This window comes from Salmo salar, chromosome ssa05, assembly GCF_905237065.1.
Source record: "Salmo salar chromosome ssa05, Ssal_v3.1, whole genome shotgun sequence".
NCBI lineage: Eukaryota > Metazoa > Chordata > Actinopteri > Salmoniformes > Salmonidae > Salmo > Salmo salar.
The window spans coordinates 39,573,001-39,598,243 of NC_059446.1; the positions used below are offsets into that span (position 1 = coordinate 39,573,001).

Below are 25,243 nucleotides of genomic sequence, written 5' to 3' on the forward strand. Positions count from 1 at the left end.
AGGATAATTTTCCTCATAGACAAATGGCTAATAAGAGTGCATTACATTTTTTCAATATCTCAGAATGTGTCCATGAGGGAGACTGACTGCAAGCTTCAAAGTATTGACTTAAGGTATTGGAAATTAGTAAGTAAGTATACTATAATATCTAAAACATTTGTTATGCAATTATTAAAAATCACAAATTCCTTAAACATTATTTTAAATAACTATCATTACTTCTATCATGCAGCAAAAACATGAAAGACTTTGTGACATATCACACAACTGACACAAGGAACACGTGAACACCACACAACTAAACTCAGCAAAAAAAAAAAAGTCCTCTCACTGTCAACTGCATTTATTTTCAGCAAACATAATGTGTAAATATTTGTATGAACATAAGATTCAACAACTGAGACATAAACTGAACAAGTTCCACTGACATGTGACTAACAGAAATCAAATGTGTCCATGAACGGGGGGTCAGTCAGTATCTGGTGTAGCCACCAGCTGCGTTAAGTACTGCAGTGCATCTCCTCCTCATGGACTGCACCAGATTTTCCAGTTCTTGCTGTGAGATGTTACCCCACTCTTCCACCAAGGCATTTGCAAGTTCCTGGACATTTCTGGGGGGAATGGCCCTAGCCCTCACCCTCCTATCCAACAGGTCCCAGACGTTCTCAATTGGATTGAGATCCGGGCTCTTCTCTGGCCATGGTAGAACACTGACATTCCTGTCTTGCAGGAAATCACGCACAGAACAAGCAGTATGGCTGGTGGCATTGTCATGCTGGAGGGTCATTTAAGGATGAGCCTGCAGGCAGGGTACCACATGAGTGAGGAGGATGTCTTCCCTGTAACGCACAGCGATGAGATTGCCTGCAATGACAACAAGCTCAGTCCGATAATTCTGTGACACACCGCCCCAGACCATGACGGACCCTCCACCTCCAAATCGATCCCGCTCCAGAGTACAGGCCTCGGTGTAATGCTCGTTCCTTAGACGATAAACGCGAATCTGAGCATCACCCCTTGTGAGACAAAACCACGACTCGTCAGTGAAGAGCACTTTTTGCCAGTCCTGTCTGGTCCAGTGACGGTGGGTTTGTGCCCATAGGCAACGTTGTTGCCGCTGATGTCTGGTGAGGACCTGCCTTACAACAGGCCTGCAAGCCCTCATTCCAGCCTCTCTCAGCCTATTGCGGACAGTCTGAGCACTGATGGATGGATTGTACGTTCCTGGTGTAACTCGGGCAGATATTGTTGCCATCCTGTACCTGTCCCGCAGGTGTGATGTTCGGCTGTACCGATCCTGTGCAGGTGTTGTTACACGTGGTCTGCCACTGCGAGGATTATCAGCTGTCTACTGTCTCACTGTCTCCCTGTAGCGCTGTCTTAGGCATCTCACAGTACAGACATTGCAATGTATTGCTCTGGCCACATCTGCAGTCCTAATGCCTACTTGCAGCATGCCTAAGCCACGTTCACACAGATGAGCAGGGACCCTGGGCATCTTTCTTTTGGTGTTTTTCAGAGTTAATAGAAAGTGTCCTAAGTGTCCTAAGTTTTCAGAACTGTGACCTTAATTGCCTACCATCTGTAAGCTGTTAATGTCTTAACAACCGTTCCACAGGTGCATGTTCATTAATTGTTTATGGTTCATTGAACAAGCATGGGAAACAGTGTTTAAATCGTTTACAATGAAGATCTATGAAGTTATTTGGATTTTTACGAATTATCTTTGAAAGAATGAAAAAGGGACGTTTCTTTTTTTGCTGAGTTTGTGTTAAAACCGTTTTCCAAAGAAAGACACGTGGTAAAGAAACTGAAGTGATGTATCCACTTCTTGGAAACAGACAATATGTGTTCTAAAGTGTGAACATGCAAAACAAAGCTGTTACTGTAACTGTAAAACAACATGATTAGACATAGCTGTCGTCTGTATCAACTCCGGGCCTCAGGATTGCATCCCAATAATTTCTCCTTCTTCCAGATGTGTGCATTCCTTCACTACTCCCCACACATTTTAAATAATTGGATTGGTATAGGAAGTTGCCATATACCATTAATTTCCTTTGAAATACGTGAAGGGAAGTGAACAAGTCAACACTTTAAGAAAGGAGAGATTATTGGGACGCAACGAGTGATTAAACGCTCAGCCTCTTCTACTCTATCTAGACACTACCTTGCTCCCTGGCCTTTCTGTACCCTGGCGTACACACAGTCCTCCTCCTCAGGTGTGTGTACCTTCTTCGAGGGACCCTCTAATATTTTAAAGTGTCCATACTCCACCTCCATCGTCTGCTGGGGACCCCCCGCCACTTTCTCCTCTCCGTACTCCAACTCCACCAGCGCCTCCCTCTCCTTCTGTCTCATCTGCTTCTTTTGTATCCTGACATCAACATATTCCACCTCCTGGCTGTTATCCTTAGCTGTGGAGAGAGAGAGCGAGAAAGAGAGCGAGATCATTAGTCTTGCCATTGAAGCATTTCCTTTTACATTTACTTCACAAGTTAATTGAGATAAAATGAAGAGCTACAGCTAAATATCCTCTAACCTGAAGTCTTTGGAGGTGTCTTCTTCTTCTGGACACAGTAAACTACCAACACCATCCCTAGGACAAGGACTATGCCTACCAGAGACCCTGCTACCATCCCTATGATCTCTGGGTAAAAGAGAGGAAACAGAGACAGAACAACATCAGCACTAAGGTTGTTTCATTGTAAAAACAAATCAATTCAAATTGTATTTGTCACATACATACGATTAGCAGATGTTAATGTGAGTGTAGCGAAATGCTTGGGCTTCTAGTTCTGACAATGCAGAAATATCCAACGAGTAATCTAATCTAACAATTTAACAACAATTACCTTATACACACAAGTGTAAAGGAATGAATAAGAATATGTACATAAAAAATATATGTGAATGAGTGATGGTATAGAACGGCATAGGCAAGATGCAGTGGATGGTATAGAGTACAGTATATACATATGAGATGAGTAATGTAGGGTATGTAAACATATATAAGTGGCATTGTTTAAAGTGGCTAGTGATACATTTATTACATCAATTTTTCCATTATTAAAGTTGCTGGTGTTGAGTCAGTATGTTGGCAGCAGCCACTCAATGTTAGTGATGGCTGGTTAACAGTCTGATGGCCTTGAGATAGAAGCTGTTTTTCAGTCTCTCAGTCCCTGCTTTGATGCACCTGTACTGACCTCGCCTTCTGGATGATAGCGGCAGTGGCTCGGGTGGTTGTTGTCCTTGATGATCTTTTTGGCCTTCCTGTGACATCGGGTGGTGTAGGTGTCCTGGAGGGCAGGTAGTTTGCCTCCGGTGATACATTGTGCAGACCTCACTACCCTCTGGAGAGCCTTACAGTTATGGGCGGAGCAGTTGCCGTACCAGGCGGTGATACAGCCCGACAGGATGCTCTCGATTGTGCATCTGTAAAAGTTTGAGTGTTTTTGGTGACAAGCCAAATTTCTTCAGCCTCCTGAGGTTGAAGAGGCGCTGCTGCGCCTTCTTCACCACGCTGTCTGTGTGGTTGGACCATTTCAGTTTGTCCGTGATGTGTACGCCGAGGAACTTAAAATGTTCTACCCTCTCCACTACTGTCCCATCGATGTGGATAGGGGGGTGCTCCCTCTGCTGTTTCCTGAAGTCCACAATCATCTCCTTTGTTTTGTTGATGTTGAGTGTGAGGTTATTTTCCTGACACCACACTCCGAGGGCCCTCACCTCCTTCCTGTAGGCCGTCTCGTCATTGTTGGTAATCAAGCCTACCACTGTAGTGTCATCTGCAAGTCGTGGGTGAATAGGGAGTACAGGAGAGGGCTGAGAACGCATCCTTGTGGGGCCCCAGTGTTGAGGATCAGTGGGGTGGAGATGTTGTTACCTACCCTCACCACCTGGGGGCGGCCCGTCAGGAAGTCCAGGACCGAATTGCACAGGGCGGGGTCGAGACCCAGGGTCTCGAGCTTGATGACGAGTTTGGAGGGTACTATGGTGTTAAAAGCTGAGCTGTAGTCGATGAACAGCATTCTCACATAGGTATTCATCTTGTCCAGATGGGTTAGGGCAGTGTGCAGTGTGATTGCAATTGCGTCGTCTGTGGACCTATTGGGGCGGTATGCAAATTGGAGTGGGTCTAGGGTGTCAGGTATGGTGGAGGTGATATGGTCCTTGACTAGTCTCTCAAAGCACTTCATGATGACGGAAGTGAGTGCTACGGGGTGGTAGTCATTTAGCTCAGTTACCTTAGCTTTCTTGGGAACAGGAACAATGGTGGCCCTCTTGAAGCATGTTGGGACAGCAGACTGGGATAAGGATTGATTGAATATGTCCGTAAACACACCAGCCAGCTGGTCTGCGCATGCTCTGAGGATGCGGCTGGGGATGCCATCTGGGCCTGCGGCCTTGCGAGGGTTGACACGTTTAAATGTTTTGCTCACGTCGGCTGCAATGAAGGAGAGCCCGTAGGTTTTGGTAGCGGGCCGTGTCAGTGGCACTGTATTGTCCTCAAAGCGAGCAAAGAAATTGTTTAGTCTGTCTGGGAGCAAGACATCCTGGTCCGCGACAGGGCTGGTTTTCCTTTTATAGTCCGTGATTGACTGTAGACCCTGCCACATACCTCTTGTGTCTGAGCCGTTGAATTGCGACTCTACATTCTCTATACTGACGCTTAGCTAGTTTGATTGCCTTGCGGAGGGAATAGCTACAGCTACGGTAATGTTTCCGGTCACCTTGCCCTGATTAAAAGCAGTGGTTTGCGTTTTCAGTTTTGCGCAAGTGCTGCCATCAATCCACGGTTTCTAGTTTGAGAATGTTTTAATAGACGCTGTGGGTACGACATCGCCGATGCACTTGCTAATAAACCCGCTCACCGACTCATCGTATTTGTCAATGTTGTTGTTCGCCGCAATGCGGAACATATCCCAGTCCACGTGATCGAAGCAATCTTGATGCGTGGAATCCGATTGGTCGCACCAGCGTTGATCAGATCTGAGCGTGGGAGCTTCCTGTTTTAGTTTCTGTCTATAGGCTGGAAACAACAAAATGGAGTCATGGCCAGCTTTTCCGAAAGGAGAGCGGGGGAGGGCCTTATATGCGTTGCGGAAGTTAGAATAGCAATGATCTAGGGTTTTGCCAGCCCTGGTAGTGCAATCGATATGCTGATAGAATTTAGGGAGCCTTGTTTTCAGATTAGCCTTGTTAAAATCCCCAGCTACAATAAATGCAGCCTCAGCATATGTGGTTTCCAGTTTACATAGAGTCAAATTAAGTTTGTTCAGGGCTATCATGTGTCTGCTTGGGGGGGATATATGCAGCTGTGATTATAATCGAAGAGAATTCTCTAGGTAGATAATGCGGTTGGCATTTGATTGTGAGGAATTCTAAGTCAGGTGAACAGAAGGACTTGAGTTCCTGTATGTTGTTATGATCACGTCACGTCTCGGTAATCAGCCAAATATACAGTGCCTAAGAAAATAAATCAGGCCCCTTGACTTTTTTCACATTTTGTTACATTACAGCCTTATTCTAAAACTGATTAAATTAAATGTTTTCAATCTACACACAATACCCCATAATGTGAAAGCGAAAACAGGTTCTTAGACGTCTTTGCAAATGTATTAAAAATAAAAAACGCATACCTTATTGATAAAATAATTTATATGTTTAAAAGATAATGATTAAATAATTCTACCCTGAAATGTAACTAATTAGTAATTACTTGTTTATGTAGCATGTATAATTAAAGTATTAAACATAAGTCCAACTAGGTTGGACTGGGTGGGAGATAAATATGTGTGTGCCGAAGAAAATACAGAGAACAATTAAAACTGTGTTTGGCTCGACCTGGCTAGAACTCAGAGAAACTTATGATAGGACAGGGAGTACTTCTCAAGGTTTCTCTAATCTCGGGGGAATGGAACGGACAGCGCTGGGTAGTGATACAGTGGTGAGAACTCTGGAGAAGCACACAACTCACCTACTGTTCGTGTGTATGTATGTACGTAGGATATCTACTGTTTGTGTGGAAGTATAAAATGGATGTCTTTGTGTAATGGACTTCAGAGTACCCTCGTGAATAAACATTTTGACTATTGTAAGCTGGGACTCTCGTCTGTTTCATTCAACCAGAATCTTACAAACTCTGGGTTGCAGACTGAGTAGATTCATTGAAGTTTATGAACATTGATAACGAAATTCACAACACTTATTTACATACGTTTTCAGACACTTTGCTATGAGACTTGAAATTGAGCTCAGCTGCATCCTGTTTACATTGATCATCCTTAAAATGTTTCTACAACTTGTTTGGAGTCCACCTGTGGTAAATCCAATTGATTGGACATAATTTGGAAAGGCCCACACCTGTCTATATAACATCCCACAGTTGACAGTGCATGTCAGATCAAAAACCAAGTTATGAGGTCGAAGGAATTGTCCTTAGAGCTCCGAGACAGGATTGTGTCGAGGCACAGATCTGGGGAAGGGAACCGAAGGTCCCGAAGAACACAGTGGCCTACATCATTATTAAATGGAAGAAGTTTGGAACCACCAAGACTCTTCCTATGGCTGGCTGCCGGGCCAAGGTGAGCAATCGGAGGAGAAGGGCCTTGGTCAGGGAGGTGACCAAGAACCCGATGGTCACTCTGACAGAGCTTCAGAGTTCCTCTGAGGAGATTGGAGAACCTTCCAAAATGACAACCATGTCACGTCCTGACCCTAGTAAGATGTCATCTTCTATAGTAGAGTAGGGCAGGGCGTGACAGGGGGTGTTTTGGGTTGTTCTATGTTTTCTATTTCGATGTTTAAGTTCTAGTTTGTCTATTTCTATGTTGGGATTGTTTGGGGTTGATCTCTAATTGGAGGCAGCTGATCCTCATTGCCTCTGATTAGAGATCATATTTATGTAGGGGTTTTTCTCATTGTTGGTGGGTTATTATCTTTTGAGTAATGTGTTTTCCTCTCTGCGTCACGGTTTGTTGTTTTTGTGTTTTCAAGTATTTATGTGTATTTGCATTCAGTTTCACGTTTAATAAATGTGGAACTACAAACAAGCTGCATCTTGGTCCGCTCCTTCGAACAGCCGTGACAAACCATCTCTGCAGCACTACATCAATCAGGCGTTTATGATAGAATGGACAGACAGAAGCCACTCCTCAGTAAAAGGCAGGACAGCCCACTTGGAGTTTGCCAATAGGCACCTAAAGGACTCTCAGACCATGAGAAACCAGATTCTCTGGTCTGATGAAACCAAGATGGAACTCTTTGGTATGAATGCCAAGCATCACATCTGGAAGAAACCTGGCACCATTCCTACGGTGAAGCATGGTGATGGCAGCATCATGATATGGGGATGTTTCTCCATCATGGACTGGGAGACTAGTCAGGATCGAGCAAAGTACAAAGAGATCCTTGATGAAAACCTGCTCAAGAGCGCTCAGGATCTCCGACTAGGGCGAAGGTTCATCTTCCAACAGGACAATGACCCTAAGCACAGAGCCAAGACAATGCAGGAGTGAAAGAATGGAGACTCTGGAGAGACCTGAAAATAGCTGTGCAGCAACGCTCCCCATCCAACCTGACAGAGCTTGAGAGGATTTACAGAGAAGAATGGGAGAAACTCCCCAAAAACAGGTGATCCAAGCTTGAAGCCTCATACCAAGAAGACTCTAGGCCACAATCACTGCCAAGGTGCTTGAACATAGTACTGAATAAAGGGTCTTTTACTTTTTCTTTTTTTACATTTGCTAACATTTCTAAAAACCAGTTTTTTATTTTTCATTATGGGGTATTGTGTGTAGATTGATGAGGTGTCTTAGGCATCTCACAGTACAGACATTGCAATTTATTGCCCTGGCCACATCTGCAGTCCTAATGCCTCCTTGCAGAATGCCAAAGGCACGTACACACAGATGAGCAGGGACCCTGGGCATCTGGGTCCTGAAAAAGGGATGTTTATTTTTTTGCAGAGTTTATATACACTCAGTTTCCAGTTTATTTGGTACACGGATCTAGTACTGGGTTGGACCCCTCTTTGCCACCAGAACAGCCTGAAATCTTCAGGGCATGAAAATGTTGCTCAATTGTTATCAACGGACCTAACATGTGCCAGGAAAACATTCCCCATTCAATTACATCGCCACCAAACGCATGTACCATTGACACCAAGCCAATGACGTGTATTCATGGAGGCCAAGGGAAGCCGGGCTTCCCCAAATAATGTACCCCCCCACAATAAATAAATAAATAAATAAATAAATATATATATATATATAAATATCTCTTTTGTCACTGTTTCACAATTTTCCTTCAATTCGCAAGAGGCTGAATTTATCTCACAGGAGAAAGCATCTGGCCTTCCATCTGATACTGTCTGGTCCAGTGTTGCCAACTAATTTTCAGGGCAAGTTGCTAGCGGCAGGTCGATTTGTTGCTAAAAGTTGCTAAATGACGTGATGTCATTGCGTGATGACGTCATTACGTAATAACGTAAAACTGAGTCATTACGTAGAATACACAATGACTTTACTCAAACTGACTGGCCATCTCGGCCAAAAATATGATTTGACATTTGTTAGTTTACATATTCACATATTTTTATTTGTAAAAGTAATTTAAACACAACACATTTTATATGATCCGATATTTATATTTTTAAACGCAACACATTGAATTATTGAACAATTACACATTATTGAACAATTTACATTTTATTTATTTTATTTTTAACTTGTAAACCTACACATTCTGAACAATTATAGTATTAAGCAGTGTACTGGTAGTTAACATGCTACCTAACTGATCAACAATTATAGGTACAAGCTAATAGCAAGGTATATATGCTATCTTATTGAACAAGCAACTTAACTAAAATAATTATGTGTGCGCTAGGCATCTCTCTCCAGGTTGTTGTGCTGTTTGGCTGGATAGCTGCTTACTGGTTTCCTACAAATATTGCCACTGTTCTCATAGATTGGCAAGGAAATCCACTTCATCTTCACTGTCCAACTGCATTGTCACGGAGCTGGAACCAACAGAAGAGGATGGAGTGGCCTTAAAAATGTATGCTGCTGTGGTGCCAAACTGCTGCAGAACTTCACTTGGTAGTTTATGCTGGTAACAGGTATCACCAGCCAGCTTCAGTCCATACCCCACCAGGAGTATGGAGTTGAGAGTGTGCAGTGACATTCTATTTCTTAACTTTGACTTGACCACACTCATTTGGCTGAACAGCCGTTCAACCTCCGCATTTGAGTGTGGCAAGGAGAGGGCAGCGAGTGCAGCTTTGCACAGTTCTTCAAATGGATTTGACCCGGAAGAGTCCGTGTAGTCATTCACTTCACTCCAAAACTCAACTGTATTTTCAGTTGAGTCCCACCTAAACAAATGGATGTTTCTCCATTGGGAAACAATTTGATCAATTGTTTGGGGCTGGTACCCCAGCTACTAATAATTTCAGTGGTGCCTTTATTGTGCTTTAGCGTTTCCTTAACACTGAACAAGGCCATGTTTCGCAAGGTTTCTAGGTTGTCTGGGAGCCTTGCTTGCAGCTCCTTGCTTAAAGCAACAATGTAGTTGATGCACCGTCTCCGAATTTCCTTTTTGTCCTCTGGCGCAAGACTGAGTTGGTACACCATGCTCTCGAAAAGGTACCCACGGAATGGTGATGGACTGAGATGTCCATCAATGGCATCCTTCAGGACATCAATTTTTGCCATTGGGTTGACTACTCTGCTGCAAATTGATGTTAAGAGGTGTACCAGATTGTCCAAAAGCTTGACAGGATCTGTTTGCTCTCCCTCAAATGACTTCACTGCAACTAGTACGTCGGACAGGATTAATTACAAGAATGTCAGGTAGACATAGTTGGTCTTGTCCATGTACATGGCGTGGAGCACATCCACCATGTAGCAATGCTCACTGGCCTTGGTCAACACAAAGTGGAGTTTCAGTTCTTCCCACTGGTTCAATATACGAGTTACCGCAGGCTCAATCGATAGCCAACGTGTGGCACACGCTTTGGTGATCTGCAGGGGTTTCTGGCCACAATTAATGGTGGCATACACTGCTTTGTACGCCTCGTGACGTTTTGGGGAAATCGAAAACCAGTTGTAGGTTTCCCTGATTAAGTACTCAACACTCCTAGGGATGGTTTCTTTGGATGCTGCACTGTCAGCCAATTGTAAAGAATGGCGCACACACAGGGGATGAGTACCAAATTGGGCAATGCACATTCTTCCTTTAAAATCTTGTGCACCCTGTTGTACACCCCAGTCATCACGGATGCATTATCAATGCCAATACCCTGAAGATTCTCTTTTTTAAAGTTACACTTCTCAAGAAACTCAACTACCGTCTTTGCTATTGATCTGGCATCGCCGCCTCCAATTCAACCAGCCCGAGAAATGTGGACACAATGGTTCTTTTTTTTAGCACTGAAATACCGAATCACCACACCCAGGTATTTCGAGACACTGACATCAGTGGACTCCTCCAAAAGGAGACTGAACTTCTCATCCCCCACATCTGATGTTACCCTTTTGAGAAAAGAAGGAGCCAGTACTCCCCTAATCATTTCTGTGCACTTGGAAGTTTGTTGCTGCCACAGAATCTGAAAAGGCAGCTTTGCAAGCCATACCTAAATGGTCGCGTGCTAGCAGCGAACAATGCTCCGCAATGGCCATTGCCATAGTAGCTTCTGCGCTTTTGCAGTTATCCACTTTCTTAACCAACTATGGTAATGTAGACTACGTTGCAGGGTTGTACGGTTTTGATTTATTTATATGCTTTGCTGTAGCACAATGTTTTTTGATGTCATACATTTTTGCAAGCATATCTGATTTGCAGTACGCACTGTATGACCGACAATCATCCCCAATTACTGGCTTCAGCCACCCTTTAAATTCAGGTACAGACTCCCACTCTTTTCTGTACTTCTGGCTGTACAATTCTGATTGAGACATGTTGATTGATGTTGTAAGTTCTGTTCAAGATATAAACATTCGTGACCAACTATATTCATTGGATTTGTCTCGTCGAACGCATATTACTGCTGCTGGAGTCAGCCAACAATGATTTGCAATTTGCTGAAATTGCTGCAGGCCTTCTGCTGCCTGTGCATGAGCTGAGCGCCTGCTGATGACGTCACTCACAATGCACTTTTGCAGCCAGGCACGTGTGTTGTGACTAAGTGTGTGACAAAGAAAATCGTTTTTGTGTAATTTAGAGGGAAAATGCGTGCATTTTAGCGTTTCAGTCACTTTCCAAAAAGTTGCTAAAAGTTCCAAATACATTTTTTAAAGTAGCTAAATTTGTTGCTAGGTGCTGTTTGAAAAAAAAGTTGCCAGGGTAGTCTGAAAAATTGATAAATCTAGCAACAAAATTGCTAAGTTGGCATCACTGGTCTGGTCCAAACGAGTATGACGTTGTTGCCACCCCTAGCATTGAATGAAAGGGAACCAAGTGAGCATTTGGACTCCCTTGACAATTTGCCAATCATTGTTGAGCTAAACTGAGCGAGCTCAACTGCGAATGGTCATGGCGGAAAAAAAAAAAAAGTGTCAAGGGAAGCCAGCTTGGATTTGGTGTCTCTCCTATCAAATCGCTTTGAAAGCATATGTCATTAACAGAAACAACTTGAATTGTTGCATCTCGTTGTGTTGTTGTCCTCTGGTGGCTAGCTAGCTAGCTAAAATTGTCCCTTTCCTAAATTATCCATGGATGGAGATAGGGATTTGGACTTGTGGTTTTACTTAGTTCTCCATCCAATGATTATAAGGGCAATTCTGATCCAACCATTAATTCATACACTGTTGTGACCCTAGTCTGAGAAGATGGAAGTTCAATATGTAAAGTAGCTAGATGTAGAAGGCTAATGTTAACTAGCTAACATTGCCCATGAACGGAAGTTAGGCTAGCGAGCAAGCATTTTAGCCAGGTAGCCTAGGACAACAAAAATAAGTGTCTACTGTATGACAACGTGATAGACCGTTTCGTCAACATGAAAGAGAAGAGGATGGCATTGGCGTTTCTCTACAAGTAGGGTGAGTCAACATGTTTTTTTACTTGCACGAACGCGCGCACGCACATACACAAGCGCAAACAGAAATCAGAACCATGGACAGCCACATCATATTTAGTTTATGTTGATTGGACAATTTTTTTTTTTGGGGGGGGGTGTATCTTTCAGTTGTCTGTATTAGACTGAGCAGAGGTGATTTGATGATGTGGAATTGGTAAAGTTGAAATGGTGCTGGAATGGTGGAGGCAGCAACTGTTTTCTTTGCAACTTGCGGTAACTCTCTGTGGTTCTAAATCAATAGTTGTTAAGTGGTTCGAAAAAGTCGGAAACATAAACTTGCTTAACTATGCTGTAGATCCACTGTCTGTTATATGCAATAAGCGTCATGGACTTCACAGGACAGAGTTTGCTATCCGGTTTTGTGATAAAACAAAGGTGTGGTTGAATTTATTCTGTCTTAATGTCTTGGCCTTTAGGCCTGTATATCATGGTCGCAAAGCATATGAATTAACAGAAAACAACGCACTTATCAAAATACGCACATAGTCAAAGTAGGTTGTAATATGGCTTTTTTTGGGGTGGGGGGGCTTGGCTTCCCTAGGGATTTTACCCACACACAGCTACTGCACCAAGCAGGATGGCTCCATGGACTCATCCTGCTTATGCTAAATCCTGACTCTGCCATCAGCCTGACGCAAGAAGAACCGGGATTCGTCAGACCAGGTAATGTTTTTCCACTCCTCAATTGTCCAGTGTTGGTGATCGTGTGCCCACTGGAGCCACTTGTTCCTATTTTTAGCTGATAGGAGTGGAACCCATTGTGGTCATCTGCTGCAATAGCCCATCTGTGACAAGGACAGAGAGAAACCATTCTGCACACCACTGTTGTACTGCAGCATTATTTGCCTGGTTGTGGCCCGCCTGTTAGCTTGCACGATTTTTGCCATTCTCCTTCGACCTCTCATTAACGAGCTGTTTTCACCCATAGGACTGCCGCTTACTAGATGTTTTTTGTTTGTCGCACCATTCTCGGTATACCCTAGACAATATTGTGAGTGAAAAGCCCAGGAGGATGGATAGCGCTGTTTCTAAACAGATTAATTTCCATTGATAAGGGCTGATCATCATTATAATCATCATCATCATTATTATCATTGATATTAAACAGTATCTTACCTGGACAAGGTAAGATTATCCTGCTGACAGTAACACTGCTGATATTGTTTCTGATGGTGCAGTTGAGATCCCCAGACAGGCCTTTCTGCAGTGTGATGGAGTTTGTCATCTCACCAAAAGAGTTATCATTGTTGTTCAGTGGGTGTCCATCCAGAGTCCAGCTGTACTGGGGACTGTCCCCCTCAGAGGAACAAGATACCCTCATCGCTCCAAGGGACAGACACTTAGAGGACAGCTTAGCCTGTGTCACAGGGGCTATGGGGGAAGATGATGAATGCATTTATGTTGATGTTATAATGTGGTTACTGGTTGCTGTCTAGCTTATCAAAATTACAGATATGGAAACATATTTACAGTGTCTTTTTACCATTTTTAAAATGAATAGAGAATGAAAAGCTGTCTTGCGTCAATACGTTTTCATTCCCCTTTTGTTATTGCAAGCCTAAATAAGTTCAGTAGTAAACATGTGCTTAACAACTCAGATAATAAGTTGCATGGACTAACTCTGTGTGCAATAATAGTATTTAAGATGATTTTTGAATGATTGCCTCATCTCTGTACCCCACACAAAGAGTCAAGCAGTGATTTTAAAACACACACTCAACCACAAAGACCAGGGATGTTTTTCAATGCCTCGCAAAGAAGGGCGCCTGTTGGTAGAGGGGTAAAATAAAAATTAAGCAGACAATGAATATCCCTTTGAGCATGGTTTAGTTATGAATTACACTTTGGATGGTGCATCAATACACCCTGTAACTACAAAGATACAGGTGTCCTTCCTAAATTAGTTGCTGGAAAGGAAGGAAACTGCGCCGGGATTTCACCATGAAGCAAAACATTTAGAGTTTAATGGCTGTGACAGGAGAACACTAAAGATGGATCAACAACATTAGTTGCTCCACAATACTAACCTAATTGACAAAGTGAAAAGCAAGAAGCCTGTACTGAATAAAAATATTCCAAAACATGCATCCTCTTTACAACAAGGCAGTAAAGTAATACTGTAAAAAAATGTTGAAAAGCAATTCACTTTTTGACCTGCATAGCATAGTGGTGACCATGCAAGCATGGTGGTAGCTGCATTGTTATGGGTATGCTTGTAATTGTTAAGGACTGGGGAGTTTTTCAACATAAAAAGAAACGGAATGGAGCTAAACACCCGCAAAATCCTAGAGGAAAACTTGGTTCAGTTTGCTTTCCAACAGACATTGGGAGATTAATTCTCCTTTCGGCAGGATAATAACCTAAAACACAAGGCCACATCTACACTGCACTCTAAAAATTAGGGGTAGAACAAGGGTTATTCTAAGATCCTCAAAGTTCATCGAAGAACCTGTTTGGGATAGGGGGCAGTATTTTCACGTTCGGATGAAAAGCGTGCCCAGAGTAAACTACCTGCTACTCGGGCCCAGAGTCAAATATTTGCATATTATTAGTAGATTTGGATAGAAAAAAACACTGAAGTTTCTAAAACTGTTTGAATGATGTCTGTGAGTATAACATAACTCATATGGCAGGCAAAAACCTGAGAAAAATCCAACCAGGAAGTGGGAAATCTGAGGTTTGTAGTTTTTCAAGTGATTGCCTATCCAAACTACAGTGTCTGTGGGGTCATTTTGCACTTCCTAAGGCTTCCACTAGATGTCAACAGTCTTTAGAACCTTGTTTCATGCTTCTACTGTTACTGGGGAGAGAATAAGAGCCCATTCAAGCAGTGTACTGCCTGAGACCAATGAGTTGTTTACTGCGCTATCACGCAGGCGGCCGTTCCTTCTTTTCCTCTGTAATGAATACGCTATTGTCCGGTTGGAATGCATTCCGACGAAGATCAGCAAAGGCAAGTGAAGATTTATAATACTATTTCTGAGTTTTGTTGACTCCAGAACTTTGCGGGTAACTGTATAGCTTGCTTTGATGGCTGAGCTCTGTACTCAGAATATTGAACAATGTGCTTTCGCCGTTAAGCTATTTTGAAATCTGACACAGCGGTTGCATTAAGGAGAAGTGTATCTATAATTCTTTCAATAACTGTTGTAAATTTTATCAACGTTTATGATGATTATTTTTGTAAATTGATGTGCTCATTCACCGGAAGTTTTGGAGGCAAAACAATTTCTGAACATCACGCGCCAATGTAAAATGGGGTTTTTGGATATAAATATGAACTTTATCGAACAAAACATACATGTATTTTGTAACATTGAGTCCTGGGAGTGTCATCTGATGAAGATCGTCAAAGGTTAGTGATTAATTTTAGCTGTATTTCTGGTTTTTGTCATGCCTCTCCTTGCTTGGAAAATGGCTGTGGTTTTTCTTGTCAAGGTGATGTCATAACATAATCCTATGTTATGCTTTCGTCGTAAAGCCTTTTTGAAATCGGACAATGTGGTTGGATTAACGAGAAGTTTATCTTTAAAATTGTGTAAAATAGTTGATTGTTTGAGAAATTTGAATTATGAGAGTTTTGTTGTTTTGTATTTCACACCCTGCTATTCCATTGGCTGTTGGCGAGGGGTCGCGGGGTTCCGCTAGCGGGACGTCTGTCCTCAACAGGTTTTAACGTTCTTGGCACTGAAATTGCCCCCAAACGGTTCTTCCAAGAACCCTGTAGGAGGTGGGGTTCATCAATTAACCTCCTTAATGTTTTGTTTTTTGCAGGAACCTAACTGCCCAACTGAAACATTTCAATTTGAATTTGAAAGGAAAGCAGGTGCAAGCACTTGTATGATCTAAATTCATATTGTTTTATGTTGATACCATCTATATTTTCATATTTGTGCAAATCTTTCTAAAATAGAAAAAGGACACAATTCAATGGATGTCAATCAACAAAGGTAGCGGCTATAAGTATATGTTGAAGTCTAGCTGTATTGGGTGCAGATGACTGAACTGCTCACTTTTGTGTCTACAGATGAGGAGGCATACAAAGGTATGTCAATTGGTATTGGTATGTTATGTTATTACCTCTTCAATTAATATCCCATTGGCCTCTACATTATGGATGTGAATGTGTATGAAAAGCCATTATCAAAACAGTTTTTTTCATTCACATTTTCCACAAAAACCAAGGTATGAATTCTGTCGTGTGCATGTTTTGTTAATAATCTGTATAATTACTATTTGGGGGATTCACAGACTACACCCTCCTTACACCTCTGAATAAAACAGGAAACCTAGCAGTTATAGGGGTTCCCCCACAGTTTCAATTTGAAAAACCCCTAAAGGATACTCCAGGAACCTTTTATTTTTAAGAGTGTGGAGTTGCTTACCAAAAAGACAGTAAATGTTCCTGAGTGGCCGAGTTACAGTTTTGACTTAAATCTGCTTCGAAAATCTATTGCAAGAAATAGTTTGGTTGTCTAGCAATAACCACCAATTTGACAGAGCTTGAATAATTGAATAATTGAAGAAACATACCCAGAAAGACTCACAGCTGTAATCACTGACAAATGTGCTTCTACGAAGGATTGACTCAGGGGTGGGAATATTTAAGCAAATAAAGGTGCTAACATAAAAAAAAACATGTTTTCACTTTGTCATTATGGGGTATTGTGTGTAGGTGAGTGAGAAAAACAACAACAATTTAATCATTTTCAGGCTTAACACAACAAAATCTGGGTTAAGTCAAGGCCTATAGATACTTTCTGAAGGCACTGTATATATGTTTTGTTAGTTATACAAATGCATTCTTAATTTTGATTTATCAGTCGTTGCATCATTTTTGTTCAGTAAATGGTCTAAATTTATATTGCGGAAGCAAATAATTATAACTTTTTTTCTTAGAATTTACAATTTACCTTCAATGAACAGTTGTAGTCTTCTGGTGCCTGATAACGACATTCCATTTGAATCAAATGTTTCAGCACAGTATTTATCAGAATCATTCCTTACTGTGTTATCTATCCTGAATATCCCCTTGTTTATAAAGAACTCTGACCTGCCTTTAATAGGCCCTTTTGTTATCGATATATTTCTTCTCATTGTGAGTATCTCTGTTTTAGCACCAGTTGGGTCCTTCCAAAATCTAAACTGATGTCCACTGGCATTGGTGATCAACTGGAGAAAGACAGTTCCTCCGAGAGCACCATAACACTGAGCTCCATCCTCTCTAGCATCACAGGAGCTCTCCATGCCTGAGAAACAAGAAAGGGATGTGTTCTATCACTGTCCTCTTTTGAGTCATGTTTCATTTTATAGATGAGGATACACCAAGCAACAGTACAACCAAATGAATGGCATCATAGGGAATATACAGTAATAGCACCTCAGTCAGTTATCATTTTCATGGAGACAACTCTTTATTGTTTTGCTAACCAATAGATGAGGATACACCAAGCAACAGTACAACCAAATGAATGGCATCATAGGGAATATACAGTAATAGCACCTCAGTCAGTTATCATTTTCATGGAGACAACTCTTTATTGTTTTGCTAACCAAAGGGATTCTGAGTAGCCCACAGTGATGCTCTTGCTACATGTTATACAAGCCTCTTCATATTATACCAACACATATAAATTATTTTCTTACCATGAGACACTCCTGCTAAGATCAGCAACAGTCCAAACACAGTCTCCATATCTCTTTACAAAGCAGGACTCAGCTTAACAAATTAACTTCTTGTACTTTAACAAAGTCCTCTATCTTTCATCCAGTGCTGAATTTCAATAACCTGTCGATGTTTTACGGCATAAATATTACCTATGTAAAAGGTGGTATGAAAGACACTCCAGCTGTCCCTGTCACTCAGTAGAAAGGAAATGAGTCATTTTGTACTTACCCTATTAATAGGTTGTGACTCAGGGGGAAGAGCCTCTTTAAAGTAGCACTTCTTCATTAAATAAACAGCCAGGCTGGCTAAATGTCTTGTGTGTGATGACATCAGATAATATCTAAAATAAAAAATGAAATGTGATGCTACACATTTTTTTGTGTGCTATTTAGAACCTAAAGGGTTCTTTGGCTGTCCCCATAGGAGAACCCTTTGAATAACCCTTTTTGTGTTCCAGATAGAACCCTTTTGGGTTTAATGTAGAACCAAAGAGGAAGAGAGAGGCCCAACTGTCACGTATCTCAAGGAGCAGGAAACGTGGTGCGTGATGTTCAGAAAATGTTTGCCTCCCAAAACTTCCGTGGAATGTGCACATTAATTTACAGAAATACTCATCATAAACATTGACAAAATATAAAACAATTATTTAAAGAATTATAGATATACTACTCCTTAATGCAACCGCTGTGTCAGATTTTAAAATAGCTTTTCGGTGAAAGCACATTTTTCAATATTCTGAGTACATAGCTCAACCATCAAAGCAAGCTATACAGCTACCCGGCAAGTCATGGCATCAATAAAACTCTAAATTTGTGTTATAAATCTTTCCTAACCTTTGCTGATCTTCGGCGGAATGCACTTGCAGAACTCCCACTTCCACAAGAAATGTTCATTTGTTCGATAAAGTCCATCATTTATGTCCAAATACCTCCGTTTTGTTGGCGCATCCAGAACACTATTCCAAAGGCACAATGCGGGAGCGCAAATAAATAGACGAAAAGCTCAAAAGTTCCATTACCGTTTGTAGAAACATGTCAAACGATGGTTACAATCATTCCTAGGGTGTTTTTAACATAAAAAGTCGATAATATTCCAACCGGACAATAGCGTATTCATTCCAGAAGGAAAAGAAGGAACAGACATCACCAAGTCCTTTGTCTTCAGACAGGCCACTGTTTGACTGAGCTCCTATTTTCTGCCCAGTAACAGGAGAAGGATGAAAAAAGTTTCTAAAGGCTGGTGACAGCCAATGGAAGCCTTAGGAAGTGCAACGTGACCCCACAGACACTGTAGTTTCGATAAGGATTCAAAAGAAGAACTACAATTCTCAGATTTCCCACTTCCTGGTTGGATTCTTCTCAGGTTTTAGCCTGCCATATGAGTTCTGTTATACTCACAGACATCATTCAAACTGTTTTAGAAACTTCAGAGTGTTTTCTATCCAAATCTACTAATAATATGCATATCCTAACTTCTGAGTCTGAGTAGGAGGCAGTTTAATTTGGGCACGTTTTTCATCCGAACGTGAAAATACTGCCCCCTATCCTTAACAGGTTTTAAATAACAATTTCCCAAAATCGAATATAGGCTGCAAAAATAAATGGATTTAGTAGGCTATAGCCTAGGCTACTCAAACTTTTACCAGTGCACCGGTTTAAACTTTAACCATTTGGAGTTAATGCCTAACCTTTCAGAGGTTGCAAGTTTGAATCCAGCAATAGAAAGTTGTTTTAAAGATGTTTTATTTAAACCTATCCCAAAACTTAACCCTGAAAAAAAAGCAATGCACGCTCACCATAAAAATATATAGTTTTATTAGACGAGTTTAAAAGATTGATGTTTCGGCCTACAATGGCCTTCTTCAGACGAGTTCATATAGGGCATGGGGAAGACCATTAGGAAGAAAACTCTTCAGCTGGTGGTGCTAATGAGACAGTGTGGTAGACCATACTGGTTGGAACTCAGGATGTAGTGTGCTGTGGTCAATGTCTCCACCTAGTGATGAAATACAGAATTGAAATCAGCAAAAAACGATTGGAAAACTGGACAAGCTTTTTTCAACTACAGTAGCTGTAATTGATATGCAAGCATTACTATATAATAGATGTTGAATATGTTAGGTATTGAAAAATAAACAACAAGGCTAAGAAAAACCATGCATAACAACAACAAAAAAACATCCCCACAGCATGATGCTGCCACCACCATGCTTCACCGTAGGGATAGTGCCAGGTGACGCTTGGCATTCAGGCCAAAAAGTTCAATCTCGGTTTCATCAGACCAGAGAATCTTGTTTCTCTTGTTCTGACTCCTTTAGTTGCCTTTTGGCAAACTCCAAGCGGGCTGACGTGTCTTTTACTGAGGAGTGGCTTCCGTCTGGCAACTCTACCATAAAGGCCTGATTGGTGCGGTGCTGCAGAGATGGTTGTCCTCTTGGAAGGTTCTCCCATCTCCACAGAGGAACTCTAGGAACTCTGTCAGAGTGACCATCGGGTTCTTGATCACCTCGCTGATCAAGGCCCTTCTCCCCGGATTGCTCAATTTGGCCGGGTGGCCAGCTCTAGGAAGAGCCTTGGTGGTTCCAAACTTCTTCCATTTAAGAATGATGGAGGCCGCTGTCGTCTTGGGGACCTTCAATACTGCAGAAATGTTTTCGTACCCTTCCCCAGACCTGTTCCTTGACACAATGCTGTCTCAGAGCTCTACAGACCATTCTTTTGACCTCATGGCATGGTTTTTGCTCTGACATACACTGTCAACTGTGGGACCTCATATAGACAGCTGTGTGCCTTTCCAAATCATATCAATTGATTTTACCACAGTTGGATTTACCACAGTTGGAGTTCAAGTTATAGAAACATCTCAAGGATGATCAATGGAAACAGGATGCACCTGAGCTCAATTTCGAATCTCATAGCAAAGGGTCTGAATACTTATATAAATAAGGTATTTATATTTACATTTACATTTACATTTAAGTCATTTAGCAGACGCTCTTATCCAGAGCGACTTACAAAATGGTGCATTCACCTTATGATATCCAGTGGAACAACCACTTTACAATAGTGCATCTAAATATTTTAAGGGGGGGGGGTTAGAAGGATTACTTTATCCTATCCTAGGTATTCCTTAAGAGGTGGGGTTTCAGGTGTCTCCGGAAGGTGGTGATTGACTCCGCTGTCCTGGCGTCGTGAGGGAGCTTGTTCCACCATTGGGGTGCCAGAGCAGCGAACAGTTTTGACTGGGCTGAGCGGGAACTGTGCTTCCTCAGAGGTAGGGGGGCCAGCAGGCCAGTGGTGGATGAACGCAGTGCCCTTGTTTGGGTGTAGGGCCTGATCAGAGCCTGAAGGTATGGAGGTGCCGTTCCCTTCACAGCTCCGTAGGCAATCACCATGGTCTTGTAGCGGATGCGAGCTTCAACTGGAAGCCAGTGGAGAGAGCGGAGGAGCGGGGTGACGTGAGAGAACTTGGGAAGGTTGAACACCAGACGGGCTGCGGCGTTCTGGATGAGTTGTAGGGGTTTAATGGCACAGGCAGGGAGCCCAGCCAACAGAGAGTTGCAGTAATCCAGACGGGAGATGACAAGTGCCTGGATTAGGACCTGCGCCGCTTCCTGTGTGAGGCAGGGTCGTACTCTGCGAATGTTGTGGAGCATGAACCTACAGGATCGGGTCACCGCCTTGATGTTAGTGGAGAACGACAGGGTGTTGTCCAGGATCACGCCAAGGTTCTTAGCACTCTGGGAGGAGGACACAAGGGAGTTGTCAACCGTGATGGCGAGATCATGGAACGGGCAGTCCTTCCCCGGGAGGAAGAGCAGCTCCGTCTTGCCAAGGTTCAGCTTGAGCTGGTGATCCGTCATCCACACTGATATGTCTGACAGACATGCAGAGATGCGATTCGCCGCCTGGTTATCAGAAGGGGGAAAGGAGAAGATTAATTGTGTGTCGTCTGCATAGCAATGATAGGAGAGACCATGTGAGGATATGACAGAGCCAAGTGACTTGGTGTATAGCGAGAATAGGAGAGGGCCTAGAACAGAGCCCTGGGGGACACCAGTGGTGAGAGCGCATGGTGCGGAGACAGATTCTCGCCACGCCACCTGGTAGGAGCGACCTGTCAGGTAGGACGCAATCCAAGCGTGGGCCGCGCCGGAGATGCCCAACTCGGAGAGGGTGGAGAGGAGGATCTGATGGTTCACAGTATCAAAGGCAGCAGATAGGTCTAGAAGTATGAGAGCAGAGGAGAGAGAGTTAGCTTTAGCAGTGCGGAGAGCCTCCGTGACACAGAGAAGAGCAGTCTCAGTTGAATGCCCAGTCTTGAAACCTGACTGATTAGGATCAAGAAGGTCATTCTGAGAGAGATAGCAGGAGAGCTGGCCAAGGACGGCACGTTCAAGAGTTTTGGAGAGAAAAGAAAGAAGGGATACTGGTCTGTAGTTGTTGACATCGGAGGGATCGAGTGTAGGTTTTTTCAGAAGGGGTGCAACTCTCGCTCTCTTGAAGACGGAAGGGACGTAGCCAGCGGTCAAGGATGAGTTGATGAGCGAGGTGAGGAAGGGGAGAAGGTCTCCGGAAATGGTCTGGAGAAGAGAGGAGGGGATAGGGTCAAGTGGGCAGGTTGTTGGGCGGCCGGCCGTCACAAGACGCGAGATTTCATCTGGAGAGAGAGGGGAGAAAGAGGTCAAAGCACAGGGTAGGGCAGTGTGAGCAGGACCAGCGGTGTCGTTTGACTTAGCAAACGAGGATCGGATATCGTCAACCTTCTTTTCAAAATGGTATATACGAATATATTTTTTTATTTTTTACTTTGCAAAACATTTTACAAACCTGTTTTTGCGTTGTCATTATTGTGTATAGATTGCTGAGGAATTTTTATTTATTTAATTCATTTTAGAATACGGCTGTAATGTGATAAAATGTGGAAAAAGTCAAAGGATCCAAATACTTTCCGAAGGCACGGTATGTAGTTGACTAATAAGGATACTTTTCTTTATGGCAGGGAGTGGCAACTTTGAGCATGGAGGAAATTGTTTATGTCTAGGCTCTTTCTGAATATAACAGATGTGAGGAAGGTACCTATTTTGGTGATGTGCACGTCCATGAAGTCTCGTCCTTCCTCGTCATGTTCCATAGTGAAGCACAGGTGTTCTGTAATGGTTTCAAAAATTGATGAAAGGACAGGGACTGTAGGTCACCCTTGAACACAACAAAAATGGAATCAATGTTATGTTCCAAATGACCAGGTTCTCGAAAAAAGGGTTGGACGTCTCATTTATAATGTGAGCTTTTTCAACATACCCGAGGTGTAGATTAGGGAAGTTCAAGGGTGCCAATCTTGTGCCCATGGCTGTCCCACTACACTGAAGGAAGGCATTGTCAAGCTTGAAGTAGTTTCTGGTGAGCAACAACCTCATGAGTTCAGCTAGGAAAGAAGAAGGTCGGTTGGGATCTGTCCTCAAGACAAGAAAATGTAAACAATGTTCAATTCCTAACTTATGAGGAATAACTGTGTACAGGGACTGGACATCAAAAGAAAATAGGAAACACTGTTCCGGTATCTCAATGTCAGTCAATAGTGTTAGCAGTTGATGGTATTCTTCAATAACACAGACCCCAAAGCAAATCAGGGGGAGAAAAATAGGTTAATTCAAAGAGGACAAATCGTAGATGTTATGCTGAGAGGTATATGTTCATTTTCCCCTGTCCTCAGTGATTCTCTCCTCAGTGATTCTTTCCACAGAACAAAGCAAAGGGACAGGATGTATTTTTATAACCCAACCCTATCCTGTGGTTGACCATTTAGAATTCCTTGCAATAAAACTGGGCCAATGGTCAAATAACAAGTATCCTATTTCAGGCTCAATGTATAGACAAATTCCTCCCATGTCTCTGACCTATTGATCAATAATTCCCTATTACAGAAAAACACTATTTCCATTGATTGTTAGTACTCTATTGACTTTTAGTCCTCTTGACCTTTATTCCTCTTGACCTTTAGTCCTCTGCGTTGTGTATTTGTCTTCAAAATATTCGTACACTCCCCCCTAGACCATTTTAAAAAGAAATTTAATTAAAATGTGTTTTTAGAAAACAGTAGAAAACATTGAAAAAATGTACAGTATAAAAAACATGAGCAGTAAGCATAAAATAATTCACATTAAACACCTTGCATTTCTATAAAACACAAAGGGCATATTCTACTTGCTGTTACATTAATTAAATAGATTTCAAACAAAGTGTTACGGCCTTCGAAAGGAGGGGACCAAAGCGCAGCGTGGTGAGTGTTCATGATATTATTTAATAATACGAAACACTTTAACAAAAGAAACAAAACGAAAGCCAACAGTTCTGTCAGGTCACATAATACTAAACAGAAAACAACTACCCACAAAAACCAGGTGGGAAAAGGCTGCCTAAGTATGGCTCCCAATCAGAGACAACGATAGACAGCTGCCTCTGATTGGAAACCATACCCTTGCCAAAACATAGAAATAAAATACATAGAATGCCCACCCCATATCACACCCTGACCTAACTAAACAGAGAAAAATGACTCTCTCAGGTCAGGGCGTAACACAAAGTTATAGAAAATAAGTATTAACAGGTGTAATGATGATGTCCCTTATGATTCCTAACACATCCTGTATTAGGAGGAAACTCACAAAAAATAAATATTTGTCTACAAGACAATAATAGTAAATCGTCCTATTGGCAAGGTAATAATTCACCAAGTCCTTTAAAAGTGACCAGCTCTTCCACACTGGTATCATTCCCACATAGATAACTATCAGAACTTATGTTCTGACAGTCTGCCTCTAGTGAGGAATTCTTCTTCCGTTCCACTGGTTGATAAGGAATTCTCTAATTAACACTTCACCGGTGATCTTGTATCTTTTCAGGTACAGTCCTTGGGTCAAGGGATGTTGTGACAGCTTCACACAGTAGATTCTCATAACCTGTAATGAAGGAAACAATAAGTGAAAGTAACATGTGGTTTCAAGACAAATTGATATTTCAGATTTCCCTAAGTAAGCATGTCCCGACTTTCAGGAAAAAGTTGGACATTTCACCTAGATATCCTGAACACTCGGGGCTCCCGAGTGTCACAATGGTCTAAGACACACGCATTCTCCAGGCTCCGCTTTGTCATCAAAATGGACAACCTTGCAGTGAGTGACATTTTTCCATCGTGATTTTCCCTGGACTTTTACTGCTGACCTCATTATGAGTAAAACTTGATAAGGACTTTCCCATTTGGCCCTAATGTGTCTGTTACATATTTTTTTACCATCACCCACTGTCAAATAAAATAAAATAAAATTTTATTGGTCACATATACATGGTTAGCAGATGTTAATGCGAGTGTAGAGAAATGCTTGTGCTTCCAGTTCCGACCGTGCAGTAATATCTAACAATTAATCTAACAATTTCACAACAACAACCTTTTACACACAAGTGTAAAGGAATAAATAAGAATATGTATATATAAAT

At 42.1% G+C, this 25,243-nt stretch overlaps 1 protein-coding gene across 2 annotated transcripts; it reads right to left on the reverse strand.

Moving 5' to 3' along the window:
* Nucleotides 1–1,516: 1,516 nt before the first annotated feature.
* On the reverse strand, nucleotides 1,517–18,353 carry LOC106604896 (uncharacterized). Of its 2 annotated transcripts, none has more exons than XM_045718235.1 (5): nucleotides 17,979–18,353; nucleotides 16,996–17,331; nucleotides 13,199–13,453; nucleotides 2,543–2,650; nucleotides 1,517–2,417 (listed from the first exon to the last, which is right to left on the reverse strand). In XM_045718235.1, exons 2-5 carry the CDS (start codon nucleotides 17,327–17,329, stop codon nucleotides 2,167–2,169), a joined length of 948 nt encoding a protein of 315 aa, XP_045574191.1. In that variant the 5' UTR covers nucleotides 17,330–17,331; nucleotides 17,979–18,353; the 3' UTR covers nucleotides 1,517–2,166. The 2 variants fall into 2 exon arrangements, with proteins under 2 accessions (XP_045574191.1, XP_045574190.1); XM_045718234.1 differs by lacking the exon at nucleotides 17,979–18,353 and adding an exon at nucleotides 17,729–17,961.
* Between the last annotated feature and the right edge of the window lie 6,890 nt (nucleotides 18,354–25,243).

Coding starts and splice junctions, on each gene's coding strand:
- LOC106604896 (XM_045718234.1), bottom strand. CDS start 17,777: ATGGAGACTGTGTTTGGACTGTTGCTGATCTTAGCAGGAGTGTCTCAT. Junction 2,651..13,198: donor GATAATCTTACCTTGTCCAG/GTAAGATACTGT, acceptor TCTTTTACCCAG/AGATCATAGGGATGGTAGCA. Junction 2,418..2,542: donor GACACCTCCAAAGACTTCAG/GTTAGAGGATAT, acceptor CTCTCTCCACAG/CTAAGGATAACAGCCAGGAG.